Below are 19492 nucleotides of genomic sequence, written 5' to 3' on the forward strand. Positions count from 1 at the left end.
TGCAGACAGAAAGATGTTTGGAGATGCTAAGCTAAGAGATGAAGCCCAGAGTTTGCCCCGGAGAAGCTAAGAGAGGATCCCCAGACACTTAGAGAGAAACGCCCTGGGAGAACAAGCAAGGATGCACAGGAGCTGAGAGAAAGAAGTTAAGAAAGACAGAAGCCCAGAAACATTTTGGAGAAAGCCATTTTGAAACCAGAACCTGGGAGCAAAGGATCAGCCGATGCCTGCCATGTGCCTTCCCCACTGACAGAGGTGTTCCAGGTGCCATTGGCCTTTCTTCAGTGATGGTACCCTCTTGTTAATGCCTTAGTTTGGACACTTTTATGGCCTTAGAACTATACATTTGTGACCTAATAAATCCCCTTTATAAAAGCCAATCTATTTTTGGTATATGGTGTCCCCAGGTAATTTAGCAAACCGAAACAGTCTCTATCTTCTAATTGTTGTAGATCATTCATATTTAAAGTGATTATTCATATGTTTGGATTAATTTCAACTCTATTTGTAACTATTTTTTATTTGTTGCCCTCATACTTTGTTTCTTTTCTTTTTTGTTTTATTTTGTGTTCATTTCTTTCACTGATTCTTTCCTTGGCCATGCTCAGCTTACTAAAACCTCTCAAAAACATCCTTCATTTACGTTCCAGTGTTGTTTTTCCTTTTTATTTCTAGAATTTCCTTTTGATTCTTTCTTAAAGTTTCCATCTCTCTGCCTCCATAACACATCTTTTCTTGCATTTTTTCCACTTTTCCTCTAAAACTCTTAATATGTTATTTTAAATTCTCCCCTCATAATTCCAAAATTTCTACTGTATATTAATCTGGTTCTGGTGTTTACCTTGTTTCTTCAGACTGTATTTTTTGCCTTTTAGTGTGCCTTGTAATTTTGTATTAAAAGCTGATATGCTGTATCAGGTCAAAGGAACTGATGTACATGACCTTTAGTGTGAGGTTCTTTGTTATCTGTCTAGGAGTTAGGCTGTGTTCACTGTTTGCTGTAGTTGTAGGTGTCAGAAGCTAACATTTCCTCTGCTGTCCTTGTTTTTGTCTTCCTTGTGTTGGGTTTCCTTATAGACTCTTTCCTAAACAGGGTCTGAGCCTTTCAATTCTCTTCAGCTGTAATCCCCTATTACTACACGGGAGCCCTGTGGATGTGGTGGTAAGGTATAAGGGGAGAGGAAATGTACTATAATCCTATGATTAAGTCTCAGTCTATTGAGCCTGTGTCCCTGGGCTGTGACTTTCACAACAGTGTATCTTTGTGTTTTTTGGTTTGTTTTTTTTTTTTTTGCTTGTTTGTTTTGTTTGCCCCTTGGGTGACACATGAAGGCTAGAAGGAGGACTGGAGTTGGTTATTTCCATTGATACATGTATAAAATATTACAGATATTTTGTTTTAATAATCTTATAAAAACTTCACCCTAATAAAATAAACTTTATTCCCCAAAACATTTCAAACACTCTTAAACAACATTTGGGTTAAAAGAAGATAATCAAAACTAAAATTAAAGTTCATTTAGAAAAAAATGATGATGAAAACATTTAATATCATAACCTCATGCATATATAAATTATTAAACAATAAATTTTAATAACTAAAAATTTCATTCAATAAATTGGATAATACACCCAAATGAGCATAAGAAAAACAGGAAAAATTTGGTAATAAAATAGAAATTAATGAGTTAAAAGCAGGAAAGTGGTAGAATTTCTAAATATATCCAAAATTTCATTCTTAAATTGAAAAAAAAGGTAAACTGCTAATAATCCTGGAAAAGGGAGGTGAAAAGTATACCAAAATAAAAATGAATGAGGAAATAACCAGAGACACTGAAGAAATTTTTTAAATCAAGATAATATTTCTTCAGTTCTGTTCTATTAGATATGTAAACATGGGTGAAATAGATGATTTTGTTAGTAAATGTTAATTACAAAAACTAGCCACTAAAGGGATAGAAAATCTAAACAGATCAGTTCCATAGAAGAATTTAAGAATATTGCCAAAGAGCACCCTCAAAAAAAGTACTGGTCTCTGATGATTTCACCTGTGGATTCAAGCAAAGAAAGAGGCATAAATATCACCACATGCTGTATAGACTATAAGGCAAAGAAAATATTTCAAATTATTTCTATGAATTTCTTACAGCATTATTATCAAAGCTTGGACAATATAATACAAAATTACAATTACATATCAATTGTCAATTTTTAAAACTCATACATATAAGCTTATAGGAGAATGCAGTAGTACTTTAAAATAATAATACACCATGACCAAATGAAATTCATATAAGGAATGCAAGAATGGTTCAAAAATATTGAATCCATGCATAAAATTCACTAAATTAACAGATGAAAGGAGAGAGCACATATGATAATTTCCCCTTAGATACTAAGTGAGCATTTGATAAAGATATCAAAGAATAGAAATACTTTCCCAAAGCTGTAATTATGTTTGATGTATCAAAAATAAGTATGCTTATTATTAATGTGAGGGATAAGAAAAGAATACTCACAATTACCAATATTAATTCAAAATTTTCTAGAAGCACTCTCTAGTTCAGAAAAGAAAATTAAATATGGTATATAAAAACAGGGATGGAAAAGGAGTATCATTATTAACAGATACTGCACTTAAATTCCCTGAGAATATCTACTGAAGAACTCATAAACAAAAATAACATTTTGTACAGTGGCTAGTTATGATATGACAATCACACGCACAAGGCAAGCTTTTGCATCTACAAGTTGAGAAGATAATAAAAGAAAACTATAAATCCTAGAGAATACAAAAACTGACAAATTATATGCAAATATGTGAATATCTAAAACTCTACAGAAGGACATAAACATTTGAATAGAAAAAAAAAAAAATCCTGTTCCTGAATCATTGTCCTTCCTAAAATTAATTTATACATTAAAAGTGATTTCTGTTTTTTGAAATTATCTGTTTTTAGAATGAGACAAGCTGACTCTAAATTTCCTCTGGAAAAAGATGTAAGAGATACCCAAGACCTTTATGGTGGGGAAAAAACAAAATGAATGTGGAGGGTCAGCTCTGTCAGATAGTGAAAGCTATTATAAAGCTGCTTTAATTAAAGCAATTTAGTCCCAGCACCTCGATAATCAGATAAATCAATGTACTACAACAGCGAGAAATCCAGAAAGGCACCCAAATACATATCCATATGTAGATTTAGTATGTGAAAAGGCAGCATTTCAGAGAGAACAGTGGTGACAAGTGGACTATTGGAAAACTATGTGGAAAACAAGCACTAACCAAACATAAAAAAAAGTCCAAAGTTGACATCAAGATGAATTCCAGATTGCAATCTAAATGCAAGAAATAGAATGCAAAATTACTGAAAGAAAACAAGGGAAAACAACTATAATAAAATTCTTGAGTGGGGTTGGCTTTGAAAACTCTGCTGATAGAGATCAATCTCAGGATACGTATATCTTGAAAAAGTGCTAAAAAGCATGTATAGTTTTCCAAATTTTTTAGATAAAAAGAAGTATATAGACATACATAAAAGTATGCTTTTTAGCAAATACATTCTAGAAAAACGTATGTCAAACTCTTCATAGTGAATATTATATAAGAGAAGAACTGGACATCTGGCATGGCACAGAAACTTAATTTTCATAGAATATTATTTTGAAATTTTCAAAATTTTTACTCTTTAAATGTACCATTTTTGCATTTAGTTTTAAGACACTATCACTACAATTTTCTTACAGAAATATTACTCTGCTCTTCGTCTGGCAAGATTAACTTCTGGTATTTTCTGTTCCTTCTGTACTTGCTTTTCTTTTTGTCCCTTTAAAAAAAGAAAGGAATAAAAAAAATCAACCCCCAAGACTCTTTTTGGCATTACTTAATAAGCAAATATGTATTTAGTTTTAAGTATTGAGTATTATATTAACTAAAGTGAATCTAAGAGACTAGTATGCCTGACTTTGGTATGGCGTTATTCATAATGGGAAGCAGTTGGAAAAGTTTGAAAGTAGATGGAGATCCGACTCCAGACCTGCTGAAGAGTATTGAAAGTGAGGCAAGGCAATGAAGAGGAGGGAGCTACTCAGAAGAGAACCCCAGGAGTCTACTCGAAGATGCTTCATAAGTATTTGGCTTAATAGCTCACTGCTGGCATACAGGATGAAATAAAATGGGATGTCTTGGGTATAGTTAGTATTGGAAGACTTTGGAGTTCAATCCCTCATGAGCAGAAAGGTTTGGTTAACATAAGGACAGGCCTTCGAGATAATCAGGGGCTTCACATCAGGAGTAAGTGCAGTGCTCTGGAGCATGGCTTTCGTTATACCTGTCCTAAAAGGACAAAACAAATAAAAATAAATGACTAAAAGTCAGCCCTGACCAGATAGAGCAACAGGGGAGAAGTGTTTGAAGGTTGTGTCCTTCTAACTAAGGAGTTTTTATTTTTACTGGAGAGCTATCAGTCAAGGAATGATTTCTTGGAACAGCAAAACAACCTAGATCTAACAGCATTGACACAGTGGGATGAAAGAGATGGACATAAGCAATAAGAGGAACAATCTTGGAAATCTAAGCTACATTGCAAAATGGTAAAGGCGTTTGTTCACAGTTATTAGATATTACGGTGTCCAAGTATAGGAGAAAAATGTTCCCTATAAATAAATCTCTTTTTATCTTTGTCCTGTAAGAGTATGCAAATTAAAGTAGAAATATATGTAGATAAAATGAACATTGAAAAATAGGCAATTTTTAGTATTTTTTCATCTGAGAATTTGAGCCTAAAGAGTCATGAATCTAAATTTAATTTATTAATGAAAAGTTACTTTGTTCATTTCTTTAAAGTGAAAGTTTCCTCTAAAATAATTATGTAACCTATTTGCAGTTGCTTTGTTTTAAATTTAAATCTAGAAGTTTAGGCAGGTTCAGTGGAAATAAATACAGGTAAAATACAATCCCGTAATAATATGATCAAAATGGTAAATAAATTCACTTCTAGTTTTTTGAGAACAGCTTCATTATGACATATAGTTTTGCATTTTATTATTTTTGTTAAATAATGAAAGAAATGAAAAGGAGAAAACAAAGACCTGATGAATTTAAATAGAGGTTTGGTATTACCGGTTTTAAAGGAAAACAAAAATTTTTAATTAAAATTTTTAAAACTTAAAGTAAAAATAAAATTGCCTAATTATCATACAGTGAATGGCAGTATTCTAGGCGCATTCAGAGAAAAAGTATTGGAAGAAAATAGAATAATATATTAAATATGGTTACCTCTCAGTGATGGGTTTACTGGTTATTTTTTTCACTATTTAAACTTTTTTATATTTTCTGAATTATCTATAATATGAATGGATTATTTTCAAAAAGCTGACTATAAATAATATAAATATTTTGTTAAAATGAGTCTCATGGTAACTTATACACAATATCTCATTATTCAAAATTCCTCAAAAGAATTGCATGGAGGAATTCTGAAGTCTTTTTATTTTGCATAAGCTCCTCATTATCCCATTCTGTCTTTAATGTGGTTCACTAATAAACTATGCAGTCAACCATTTTTTATCCCCTCCCCCTTACTTTCCCAGACAAATTGAAAAAAAAAAATTAATCAGTAAACATGCTATAAAATGATTATGAAATCATGGAATTAGCCAGGAAAATGGCTACAACAAAGGCATTAAATTCAATTGGGAGAGAGATAGTAATAATAATATATCTACAGCAGATTGAATTCTGTGAATTGAGTTTCCTATCTGGAAGTCTTAAAATAGGCTCTTAGTGACAAAATTATCTTCCGTTTTTGCACACCTTTCATTGTTGATGTTGATCTTTTAGCACATACGAATTTAAAATTATATACATCTAATTCACTTTGCATAAATGGAAATAAATATTTGATTATCATAAAAACTAGTCCTTTTTGGTATAAAATTATTTTTTTTGTTTGTTTTCATAATCACCATTTCAAAGTATAGTCATCAATACATAGGCCAGAAATCAAATTTTGGAGTTGTGATGGTTTTTCTATGACGTTTTCTCCTCTCTAAAAAGCACTTTTTTTTCAACCATTAAAATTATATGTTCCATATTTCAACACTCACCATGAAATAGATGAGAAAATTGCATCAATCGGTGCCTTGATTGCAATCAAGACTTAAATTAAAACGGCCTCCATGTAGTATATAAGCAAAACACCATTTAACAGTGAGGAACAACCTATATGAGAGCAAATGGTTATTTTCTTGCAACATAAAAAATTCAATTTTAAAAGTTTCAGGAAAATTACAATTCTAATGATTGGCAGAGGATTTTGATAATAGCTATCTTTTATTGAGTGCTTACACTGAAGCTATGCTAAGCACTTCATTCACATTACCTCAATTAATCCTCTCACACACCAGGAGTTAATCCTTATTGTCTCCATTTTGCAGCTAAGAAGTCTGAAACACGAAGTGGGTAAGTATCTTCCTTTAACCTCACTGGCAGGCAGGAGTGGGAGCCAGGTTTGCTTGGTTTCAAAGCACATCTTAAACCCTATTCCATTTCACTTGTCAGACACTTTGCTATTCTTTGAATCTTTCTGAAGTATGTATTTAGAGCTCTATAATATGTTCTCCAGCAATCTTTAAAGTAGTGCTTTTTGGATAATTGGAAAATTCAGTTTCAGGATTCCTAAGTGATATTACTTAAGTCACTTACTATTTGCAGCAAGCAATTGGCAAGCCATTGGCCTTTAACTTTGTAATTGCTCTGATTTTTGAGTCTCATTGGCACATTGCAATCCAAAGGACTCAGTTATTGTTTTGAAAAAGAGCTACAGTAATTATCAGTGGAAATGAACTACCTACGGGTCATTAATTTCATTTATGTAGCATTTATAACACATTAATTTTTGTGAGGCTGTTCTGGTTTGCTAATGCTGCCATTATGCAAAATCCAGAAATGGATTGGCTTTCATCAAGGAGGTTTATTTGATTACAAATTAAGTTTTAAGGCCATGAAAATGTCCAAATTAAGGCATCAACACAAGTATACCTTCAGTGAAGGAAGGCCAATAGCATCTGGAAAACCTCTGAAGCTGGGAAGGCATGTGGCTGGCATCTGCTGATCCTGGATTGTATTCCAGCTCCTCTCTCAGCTCCTGTGTGTTCTTCAGAAGGTTGCTTTTGGGGCGTTTTGTCCTCTCTTAGCTTCTCTGGAGCAAACACTGGGCTAGGATCCTCAAAGTGTCAGCAAAAGTCTGCTTTCAGCAGCAGTCTCCAAAATGTCTCTGAGCTGCTTTCCAAAATGTCACTTTCTGCTGTTCTGAGGTCCTTCTGTTTGTGAGCTCTTTTACAGGACTTCAGTGATTAAATCAAGACCCACACTGAATGGGCAGGGCCACATCTCCATGGAAATAATCCAATCAAAGGTATTGCCGAGAGTTGGGTGGGTCATATCTCCATGGGAAAACCCAATCCAAAGACTCCAACTTAATCAACACTAATGTATCTGCTCCAACAAGATTGCATTAAAGAACATGGTATTTTGGGGGACATAATACATCCAAACCAGCACATTCCATCCCCTGACCCAAAAAATACCATGATCTTTCCATATACAAAATACATTCATCCCATCACAATATCACATAACTTAAATCATTTCAGTAACAATAGGTAAGTACAAGAGCTTATCAAAATCAGTCACAGGTGTGGTCTGCCCTAAAGCAAAATTCCCCTTTGGCTGTGGACTGTGAAATTCAGGACAAATTATCTGCTTCCAATATATAAAGGAGGGACACTCATAGGATAAACATTCCCATTGTCATAGGGAGAAACTGAAAGGAAAACAGGGTTCACACGACTAAAACAGTTCCTGAAACCCGCAGGGCAAACTTCATTAGATTTCCAAGTCTGAGAGTCATTTTTGGAATAACGTTTTATCCTTGGGGCTTGAGAGAGCAGGAGGCCAACCCTTCCTAAGAGACTTTGCAGCAGCCCATTTCTCTCCAAATGCTGGGGAGAGTGCTCCAACATATTCACGCACTGGGGAGAGCACCTTCTTGACCCCACCCTCCTCAAACTTCAGGGTGCCACCCAGACTCTCTTCCATCTCTGGGGCACATGCTCAACCCCTCCAGAACAGTGGGGTGGCAGCCAGGCTCTCCCCAATCCCTGGGGAATGTGCTGTGCCCTCTCTGAGGCCTGGGGTGGCAGCACTGTTCCTGAGCATCTAGGCGGAAGGTCCGCCCTCTGTCCCTGGGGCAAATTCACCCTTTCCACATGCAAGAGCCACTCAGTTCTCCCTGCCTGAGACCTCTTGACTCCAGACCTCAACCTCCATGGCTCTGTCTTTGAAGAAATATTTCCTTCAAGTTGTCCCTCTCCGTCCCCTCCAGTCCAGACCACCAGTGGTTCCATTTATACAGATCTTGCAAAAATTCCATAGGCTTGGCATGCAGTTTACAGGGGTCAAAACCATCAGACAATAGGACTTTCCATGAATCCTTTCTGGATAACTCCATCTCCAATCCTGGCTTATACTGAAATGGTGATGGGTTTCCATGTTTGGCTAAATCCTCACTTGGGGCTTTACTTACAAACATGTACCTAGAAAACATAAGTAAGCACCTTTCAAATGAAACCATTTGGTAACCTGCTAAATCCATCAGATTTTGCAATAAACCTTGAGTATGTGTATGAATGGGTTGTATTTGGCTTGGTTGAATATCATCAGCTAATAAAAATATCTCAAAATCACAACAGACAGGTATAACCTGTGGAAAGCTTTCCACTCCTTTCTTCTACCATAGGCTGAGATGTACGCAAGCATCACTATTCATCAGTTCATTTAGAAACCTTGACAGAGGTGTCTACTCATTGTCCTTCACCATGGTGATGACTGTGCAAACAAAATTGATATTGAAGCACAGCCTGGTGTAGGCTCTTCAGTATATATTTGTGGAACAAATGAATCAATGAGTGAACTGAAGACTGAAATCAATAGATGAGACAAGAAAGAAAGAGAGACAGAGAAAGAGAGGGAGATCAGCTAGGCACAAATTCTGCTTATATGATGTTTGTACACCATTTGCCTGGTAATACCGATTCAGCTGAGAACATCAAGTCTTTGGCTGTACCTAACTTTTAGACAAGTGTATCCTAACATTGAGCTGTAACCTGGATGAGTTTATAAAAGGTTAAGGCAGAAAAGGGGTGAGAGATCTCTGGATGCTTGGTGTACCGCAATGTTCACAGGCTTAAGAGTTACCATAATAATTAACAAGGTAAATCCATGATTAATAAACATGCTGCAGTTAGTTTATATTTCTGGTTTAACTATTTAACCAGAAAATGCATAAAAGTATTTAGTTTTTTGTTTCTTTCTTTGTTTTTGAAAATATTTATTTTAGCACTAAGTCCTTTTTTCCAGGACAACAAACATGCTAGTTGACGAAGAACCTAATTATTCTGTAGGAAGTCTCAGGCGCAGCTGAAATGTTTAGTTATGGTGTATGTTGTTGTTTTATTGTTTCTTGGTTTTATGCTGAACAAGAGCTGTTGTTCTCATGAGTTTTTACTTTATCTTTGAAGTCAGACTTAGTGAAGAAAAAACTGTGGTTGCCAATATTTCAAGTGAAAGGCACTTGTAGTAATTCGTAGTTGGACAATTTATTTAGTATGCAAATGTGGACCCATTTCTTATACAAGCTATGTACAAGAAAGACATTCTGTTCCTGCAGTTGTGTCTAAATTTGTGACTAAGAGGATTCCAACATGGCACAGTTCACCAGCCCAAGTCTAACCAACTCCTTGTAGTGAGCTCTATAAAATGGAAGGGTTGGTTTCCTCAGCCTGTGGACTACCTTCAGACTCTAATATCTTCTCAATCCATGTTTTGTTTTTCAGTTTTGGCTTACTGATGACTGCTGGTTGCAAGCAAACTTATATCTGGGTCTCCAAGACTTTGAATTTGAAGACCAGAGGCCATACTGCTTCAGTGTCATGGTTGCCTATGGGAAGAGTCACTTTTTCAATGTAGAACTTGGAAGTGAGTTAGCCGTATGGGAGAAGTCATTCCAAAGAGCTACTTTCATGGAAGTTCAAAGAACTGGGGTAAGTAATTCATGCTTTTATCAGTATAAATGAACTGGTAATACTGAAAGCATAGCAATCAGAGAGTGTGCATGTAGGGCAATTTATTTCAGAAAAATATGAATCTTCATAAATGTAGCATTTCTTATCTGAGTCATCATGTTCAAAATGATCTTTCCATTCAGCATGCTTTGAACTATGAAAGGAGAAAAAAGTGAGATGAATTACGTTGCATCTACTCTTAAATCTATATTTATATTTAATATGAAGAAAAGGATTAAAACACCTTCCAACCAGGGATTCAACTTATGTTATACCTATATTCCTAATATAGGTGCATAAGTGATGGAGCTTCTCATAGACTGTGTTTACAGGAGACAAAACATCTAGCTTACAAGGGAATAAAATGTGTAATTAAGGTACCTGTATGTTTGTAATATTTTAAGGCACTTAGTGGCTCTTCCTCTCAAACTTAATGATCCATAGGGATAAGTGTGTGGCTGAATTGCTTTTCCCTTCTTCATGACAGCAAATAAATCACTCACAAATTTGACAGTGTATCGATTGATTGGCTAAGGAAGAATGTATTATAATCCTCATTATCTTAAATAGTGTGATCTCCTTCAAGGTGGGATATGTACTGTTAGAGCTAAGAATGACAGAAAATAAATGAAACAAGTGCATCACAGAGGGGATTTAATTCCACCTAAACGTTCTGGATTTCTTCCTGGCCTGATGTCAATAACTGGGAGTATGACTTAATGACTAATGACAGGTATTCCATTAAAAATATATTTTTTGCATGTGAAAAGCTTCTGTATTATCATTTATCTCTCATTCAGGCTGTTAAAACATATAAAGGCTCCTCAATGTGATGTGCTATTACAGAGTACAAGCCGTCCCTTTAACTTGGTAATGTACACTGAAATCCATCAGTCCACATAATGAGGTTACACACAGTCTTTCATGGAACACAAATGTCAAGGTTTCTTTCCAGGCCACTGTGATCTTCTCCATTAGTTGGGCATCATTAATTGGAATTATGATTGATTCTTAATGCTTTTACTAACCTTTATATCCAAGGCATCAAATTCATTTAACCATTGCCTATCAGGTGTTAGACGGAAAGTACTAAATATTGAGTGTCTCAGCTCAGGGACTCATTCAAATGTGTAGTAACTTTCAGCCACTTAGAAATCATCAATGCAGTAAGTTTAAATTATTAGAATACAAAGTAAAAGATAGACAAGGTAAACTCATTGTGTACCTTTTTTCCCACCAGTAATCGTTATATATTTAATAGAAAATAGAGAAATAGAGAAATAGTTCCATACATTTTTGGTGCAGAGCCCATGCTGATACTCTCTATATTGTTCCAGTTTGTGCTCCTAAATGTGAAAAGGTGGAGTGATATTTAAGTCATGTTTAAGGGAAGGTGACTGGCAGTTAGGAGAAGCTACCCTAAATAAAATAAATCATAAAATCCTGGAGCTGAAAGGAAGCTGAAAGGTCATTTCATCCAGTTCCCAGCCACAACAAAATGAGTATCTAACTCATCCTAGTGGGTAAAAGTTTACTTGGCATTCTTCACGAATGGAAGTTCGCCTTCAGAGGTGCAATGGCCAAGCAGTCTTTCCTTAACTTCATTGCTTTCATTGTTCAAAACAAATGGGCAGCAGAGTTGGAGGCGTTAATAGTCAAGAAATCTTTCCCAGAGGAAGGAGTTAGTCCCTTTGAAAAATCATTGATATCATGCACATGTGGACAGCACTCTTCCTGAGCATCTTGGCAGAAGGTCCGCCCTCTGTCCCCGGGGCAAATTCACCCTTTCCACATGCAAAGGCCGCTCAGCTCTCCCTGCCCGAAGCCTCTTGACTCCAGACCTCAACCTCCATGGCTCTAAGAAAACATCCCCAAAAGGGAGAATTGAAAAATGAGACTAATGAGGCATTTTGATTGTATGGAAGATCTGAAATTTGGATTAGAGCATAGGAGGCAGACTGCTCATGTGAACTTTAAAAAAAAAAAAAACATTTTTATTTATCCATGTTTGATATCATTTGTATCTTTCATGGGTTATAGAGGCAAAAATTAGTGAATGTATATGTTGAAATGCTGGCAAAAATTGTCAAGACAGTAAATGGATGTTGTCATCTACTTAATATTTCTCCAAAACTGAATAGACATGAAATTGAGATACTCTGACTATCTCATTCTTACCATTTATTGAACAATTAGTATGTGTCATGATGTTTTACATGTATCAACGCATTAAATCTTCACAATTCATCGAAGTAGATATTCCCTGGGAAGCATGGGTGATCTGCTTTGTGCAGGGCTAAAAGATCAACCAAGGTTTCTCATTGTGTTATATTCCCAATCTATGCCTTTCCACCTCTCACTCAGTGACTGCCATTTCTAAGAAATAATCCTGCAGGCTTTTCCTCTTGTTTCTTACCCAAGTAGTGACCTAAAGTACCAGGGAACTGTCTCTAATTTCTTGGTAATCTAGACGCAAGAAGTGAAAAGGAAAGAGGATGTCATTAGAATTATTCCGATGGATTCAATCTTGGCCTTATCACTTTCTCCCTCTATGAATTTAGGCAAAGTTTTTTCTCCAAAAATCTATTATTTAATCTTCAAAGTAAAGATTATATACACATCGTAGCTATAAAAATTATACTTATTTTTAATGCATACCTTTTACCAGGCTTTATGTATTTGACATATGTTGGTTTCTTTTTTTTTTTTTTATGTATCTGAGATGTTTTTCATTTCACTGATAAGAAAACTAACATCCCTAAGGGCTAAGTGACTTTTCCTTGACACCTTGATACTCTACCTTAAGAGTTTCTATCTTGAAATTCATGTTCTTTCTACTAAAACATGCTGCCTCTCATGAAGTAAGAAATAAAATAAAGCATGTGAAATCGGCTAGCATGTCTTCTAGCATACTTCAGGGACTCAAAAAGTAACAGTATTCTTCTTGGTTGATTGGTATAGCTGACTTTCTCTTCTCCATCTTCCACCTCTATTTTCACTTGTTCCAATAGCTTTTTTCCTCTCTATTTTTCAGTTTGATTTTATCCCAACTCAGTATTCACAATTTAAATCTCTAGCAAGATTTAAATGTCTATAACTTTGATAACATTGATTTCTCCTTTCCTAAGAGTGGCAAGCTGTGGACTGATTGTTTTCCTACTTTCATTAGTTTATTCATTATCTCTCCATGAGGATTTCTGAAAGATAATCCTTACACTCTGCAGTAGCTCTGGATTTAAACTCATAACATATTTATTCACAGTAGTTTCTCATTACATTTTACCTGGGGTCAATATATTTTACAGAAAAATTTTAAATCAACAACATAGTATTTTGATGCTTATCACTTGACCATCTCTATATCAACATTTTCAATAATAATATTTTAAATTTCTATATTATAATTATTATAATTACCCAAAATTCAATTGTCATACATGTATATAATAGAGAATTAAAACACTCCATGAATCTACCTTCTCCCAAGCTCAGCTAAAAATGCCAACTTTAGGCTGTATGTTCTTCTTACTGTTTCAGAATATATTCTAGTACTTTTTATATTAAAAATATACTCAACATATGTACAAACTGTGCTGCAATGTTCAGATATTTGGACTTTTTTCTCATTAATTCATCTGTAAACTTTTGTCTATACCAACTGTGCTGGTTCGGGTGTATTATGTTCCCCAAAACGCCGTGTTCTTTGATGCGGTCTTGTGTGGGCAGATGTATTAGTGTTGATTAAGTTGGAATCATTGGATTAAGTTGCTTCCATGGAAATGTGACCCACCCAACTATAAGTGATAACTCTGAATTATTTCCATGGAGGTGTGGCCCCATCCATTCAGTGGGGTCTTGATTTAATCACTGAAGTCCTTTAAGAATGCTGGCACAGTCCCAGAGCTGGCTGGCTTAGCTCAGAGATGCTTGGAGTTTTGGATCCCTTCACACTGGCTGCACCTAATACAGACATTTTGAAGACAGCCATTGAAAGCTGGTGCTGACATTTTGGAGAACAACATTTTAAAACGTAACCTAGGAGCAAGCAGACACCAACCACATGCCTTCCCAACTAACAGAGGTTTTCTGGACACCAATGGCCTTTCCCCAATGAAGGTATCCTATTGTTGATGCCTTACCTTGGACATTTAATGGCCTTAAGATGTAACTTAATAACCAATTAAACCCTCTTTATGAAAGCCAATCCATTTTGGGTGTTTTGAAAAACGGCAGCATTAGCAAACTAGAACACCAGCTATATCCTTTTAGAAAACAAGCTTTTTTAAAAGATCTCTTTAATAATAGCAACACAAAGTATAAAATACATGTGTAAAGTACCATACCTTTGGTGACAAACAACAGAATTCTCTTGACCCATACTCCCATAATAAATAAGGAATGTTATTATTTTATAGGACAAGATTTCTAGTAAATATAGCAGTTCTTTGCACAGCTGCATCTTGCTGGAGTTTAGAGTTTACATTTTTCCCTAAGATGAACCCCTCATTGTTTCCAAATATCTGCAGGAGCAACCGAAGCAGCATGATTTCTTGTTAATATTTAATGGAGGGAAACCTATTCTCCAACAATTGGATGGAGGTTCAACCCTTCAGTCTGATTTTGCCAGCTTAGGTCATGAATGCATCAGACTGAATTATTGGTTAAGGAAATGCCATCTGTTGATAGGCTTAACTAACCAATATCCATTTTGGGAATCGGGATAAAGTCAGCTTCCCTTGCACTCAAAAGGAGCTTTGGACCCATAAGCAAAATTAGAAAGGAAAAAGAGGGGAATGGATGTAGAAAAGGCAGACAACGGTGTTCACTATAGTGCCAAAAGAAAAAAATAAATGAAAACTTTTCTGAAGGACACAAAAGATCTGAATAAATGGAGATTTGCTATGTTCTTTATAAACTATTCAAGTATGTCATCAAGGATCCAAAGCCAAAATTAGACTTTCTGTATTTCCAAAGTCAACAGTAGTTGAAAGCACTATGAATTATTCATGAGGGTTTTTTTTGTCCTAAAATCTTACTGGGCAATTTGAAAAATAAACAAACAAACAACAAAAAAAAACTGGTTGCTAGATGAATGGCTCTACTTACATATAGAGTAATTCCAATGCATTTCAATGTTTTATTAAGAAAATGGATAGACACATTTACCTGTAAATAGCTACATGACCATGTGATAAGTGATGCAACACAATGTAGAGAATCAAGTGAAGCTTTGTGTGAAGCAGTGGTTCTCACGCTTGACTACACGTGAATCAATATATTTTTTAAAATATAGGTGTTCAGTACCATCCCCCTCAAGGATTCTGGATGGGACTCAGGCATCTGTATTTTCTTTTTCAAGTCCTGTTGATTCTGATGTGTAGTCAGATTTGAGAGCTACTGGTCTGAATTAATGTGTGGAACATCTTCAGTAAAACTTTGTTGACTACAGACAATCAGAATCTTCTCCTCACTAGGTATTTTTTCTTCCACTCCCCCATTTCTGAGAAAAAAAAATTAATATCACTCAAGAAGTGCTCATACCTAGTAAATATTTCTTTTTAATTACTAAATGTCTAGAGATTATCTCAATTCCCTATACTGTTTGGACTTACATCCCACATCAGTGAGAAATGAGGCTCGAGACTCAGCAAAATAATTATCTTTTAAGATGTACTAATATTATGGTCCTCATGTCTGATCAAGAAAGTTGTCTAATGCTTTTAAAAAGAGATTTCATAATATAGCATAACAGTAATAATAAAAGGGAATTAACTATAAAAGAAAACAATGATATGTCCCCATCTACCCAGTATCAAGCATTTTATCAAATTACCACCAACATATTAGGGTTGATTTATAAAGTATGCTCAGAGATATTAATATACCAGTGAAAAAGTGATTTGAGGGTCATTTCTTTTAAATTGATTTGTCATTTTCACTGGTCCCATATAAAATAGAAGTGAAATAAAATCAATGTAGCCAGCCATTATGTAAAAGGAGTACAACCATTATTTGTGAAAATTCAGTACAGTCAGGATTCACTTAGCTTCCCCAGAGCTCATTATCATTCTAATAAGACACCTATCTGATTTCAGCTGTGGTTATAAATTATTCATCACAGGCTATCACCTGAAGATGGAGAAATGTGTAAGAACCTTCAAAACCGTACTGTATCTGAGAATTGTGTTGGGGATATTTTCTCTTTTCACATGATAGACCTGCTCAACCACAGGAGGTGATGTGCCAAGGGGTGCCTGAGAATCAGGTTAGAGAATTTACAGAGGTTTCAGTTTCTCCCATAAACCCCTCATTTGCTTTGGAAATGGTACCAAAGCAGATAGTAATGGTACAATTGGGGAAAATACTTAAATTCACAAAGACTTAGTTTGAGTCTGTCTTCAAGCCAAGCAGTCTTCAAACCTCAGGCCCTCAGTCTATGAAGCAGAGAAGACTTTTCCTCCAAATCAGTATGAGTGAAAGGATGCAAGTTCAGAGATCATGGCTCTCCATTCCTTAACCTCTTCCTTATTTAAAAGGTACCACTTTGTTGCTCCAAAGAGCAAAACTAAGTCCAGAAATAGAACATGAGAAGAAAAGATAGCCAAGCATTACAGGAAAGGATTTTCTAACCACTAAGTTATTCAAAAATAGGTTAGACTGATTTGGGAAGAAGTGAATTCCCTGTCATTACAAGTACTCAAACAGAAGCTTGCTGGGCAGGGAAATTGCAGAGGAAAATGCCAGACAGAAAGCTGGACTAACCTCTAATATTAAATCAAATTGATTAGAATATTGGCAATGAAGTATATCGATATGATAGATGTGGAACTCATTGAAATTGGCAAAGAACAAAGCTGAATTTTATGGAAATATTAAGCATATTTACTCCTTGAATCAGCACTCTCCTTATTTGAAGGATTTTGAAATGGAATCTGAGGAATGTGAATAATGGGTTAAAATTCTGATGGAAAAATAAAATGTAACAAAAATAAATATTTATTAAATGCTTCTTCTAATACAAATAGAAGGCAAGGGCATTGGTTTAATCCGGCTTCTGTCAACCTCACCAACTGTGTGCAGTAATCTCCTGTTTCAGATGTCATCTTCCAACTCATCAAATGCTACACCACTGGCCTTTCCTATCCATCCCTTCCATTTACTCATCCATTCTCAGACCCTGTGCCTGGCTTATTCATCCATGATGACTCGGTTCACTGTCTCCGTTTCCAAGAGTCTTCCACTGGCCAACTCCACCCTGAATTAAGTGCATCTGCCCTGAGTATAGCTGTTCTCCATTTCATTATTAGTTTATTGAAGAGATGCTCTGTGTTTCATCCGTTTTGTTAACTGTAGTACCCATACAGAGCCTGACATGCAGTAGATGCTCAAGAAACAATCAATCATAAAGAATAAAGGAAACAGTAGGAAGATGGCAGAGTAGGAAGCTCCCCAAATCAATCCCTCCACCAAAACACTCTTAAACTGGCAGGAACTATCTGAATCAACCACTTTGAAACTCTGGACTCTAGGGAAACAATGTGCAGCATCCAGGGATGAGTGGGAGGAAGAGGCTGGTAAATTGCAATAAAAACCAGTGAGTTTCACCTCCCTGCAGCAGCTACAATTCCCCCTTACCCCAGCCTCCCAGCACTTGCTGGCACCAGATTGGGACACAAAAAACTAAGTCTTCCAACTCCAGAGATGTATGGTCTCATCCCATCCCAGATCTTTACTTTCAATCAACTACTTCAGATCACTGGGAGCCAGGTCTGAGGGTGGCCATTGTTCCAGCACCCCTGGGACAAAGGGGGCAGGGGAAATATGGAAAACAGTTAAAGGGCTGCATTAGTGCTGAATTAAGAAAACGTAGCTTCGCCTGCCAGAGAAGAAGCTCCTGGCCCCCATGTCATCATCCTCCCCCACCACCTCCTCCAGAATGCAGAGCAGAGCTAGCTTGTGTTCCTGTCCCTGGCCCTGTTCCAGAGTGAGCAGAGGGCCCCTTTTGCATACTGGGTGCATGTATATCAGAGCAAATCTATTGGGTGGAAATATGAGAGACTGAGTCAGGGAACTTGTCTTGGGCTCACCCCACCAGAGTTTGTCCTGAAGACAGAGAAGCTGCTTGCAGACAACTGTAACAGTGTGAGAAACAGTTGTGTTGAATCAGCCTGAGGCAAAGGATTACCTGCATTAAACCACTCTAAAGAGTACTGAAGAAAGGGAGCATTTCTGTTTCAAAGAGAGTAAAGGGATGTATACTCAAACCCTTGTAGACTGTAAGAAGGAAATTCCAGGGGCCTCTAGGGAGCACAGGCCCAGGAGAAGAATCAGGTTCCTCGGCTCTGGCTCCACATGGGCTCAGACAAGGTAGAGAGGGCCCTGACCTTCCTGTTTGCCTGCGGTTCATCTGCCTAATAGAATGGCTAAGCTCTTGAAGAGCCCACCAGTCAAAGCAGAGCCAATTTGCAAAGAGAGTGAAAGGTGCTTTTTGCTTTGGTTTCTTTGTGCTTTTCTGGCATTCAAGAAAATCTCTGTCATAACACTAGCTAGATACAAACTTAAGGGACAGCCCAGGGACTAAATCCCAGAGTTAAAACTTGAAAATATTAAAATGTACAGGGAGAAAAAAAAAAGATTATAGGACAAACAGAGAAACAGAAAATGATGATCCAGTGAAAGAAACAAGATAAATATCCAGAATCCATCAATGAAGAGGACCAAACTTTAGACATACTATACAGAGACTATAAAATAATGATCCTCAGTATGCTCAAGGAGATAAAGGAAAACATGGAGAAAAACTACAAAATGTGAGAAAGACAATGAGCAAACAATATGGAAATCTCTCCAGAGAAATTCTGGAGTTGAAGAGCAGAATAATTGAAATGAAAATCTCCCTAGACAAATTCAACAGCAGATTTTAGGTGGCAGAACAAAGAATCAGTGAACTAGAATACAAGACACCTGAGATGATTCAAGCTGAGCACCAGAAAGATAAAATAATAAAAAAGAACAAACAGAGCCTAAGAGACCTATAGGACACCATCAAGCATGCTAATATATACATTTTGGGAGTCCCAAAAGAGAAGAAAGAGAGAAGGGGCAGAAGGGATATTCAAAGTGATGGCAGAAAATTTCCCAAATGTAAGGAAATACATGAATATGCACATTCAAGAACCCAACAAAACCAAAACAAGATGAATTCAGAGAGAACCATGCCCAGACACATAGTAACCAAATTGTCCAACACAGAGGACAAGGAGAACATTCTGAAAGCTGCAAAAAAAATCAAAGAGGTATATAGAAGGGAATCCCAATAGGATTAAATTCCAATTCTACAACAGAAATAACGGAGGCAAGAAGGCAGTGG

General features: G+C 36.2%; 1 protein-coding gene across 4 annotated transcripts in view; it reads left to right on the plus strand.

Annotated features, from left to right (window-relative positions):
• SNTG2 (syntrophin gamma 2) overlaps positions 1-19492 on the plus strand; it is a 509625-nt gene that overhangs the window by 399745 nt on the left and 90388 nt on the right. For all 4 annotated transcript variants that reach the window (XM_037813401.1, XM_037813404.1, XM_037813402.1 and 1 more), the window contains exon 14: positions 9895-10101. In XM_037813401.1, coding sequence (XP_037669329.1) covers positions 9895-10101 — 207 coding nt within the window. The remainder of the gene's footprint in view (positions 1-9894; positions 10102-19492) is intronic.

Source organism: Choloepus didactylus, chromosome 20, assembly GCF_015220235.1.
Source record: "Choloepus didactylus isolate mChoDid1 chromosome 20, mChoDid1.pri, whole genome shotgun sequence".
Lineage (NCBI taxonomy): Eukaryota > Metazoa > Chordata > Mammalia > Pilosa > Megalonychidae > Choloepus > Choloepus didactylus.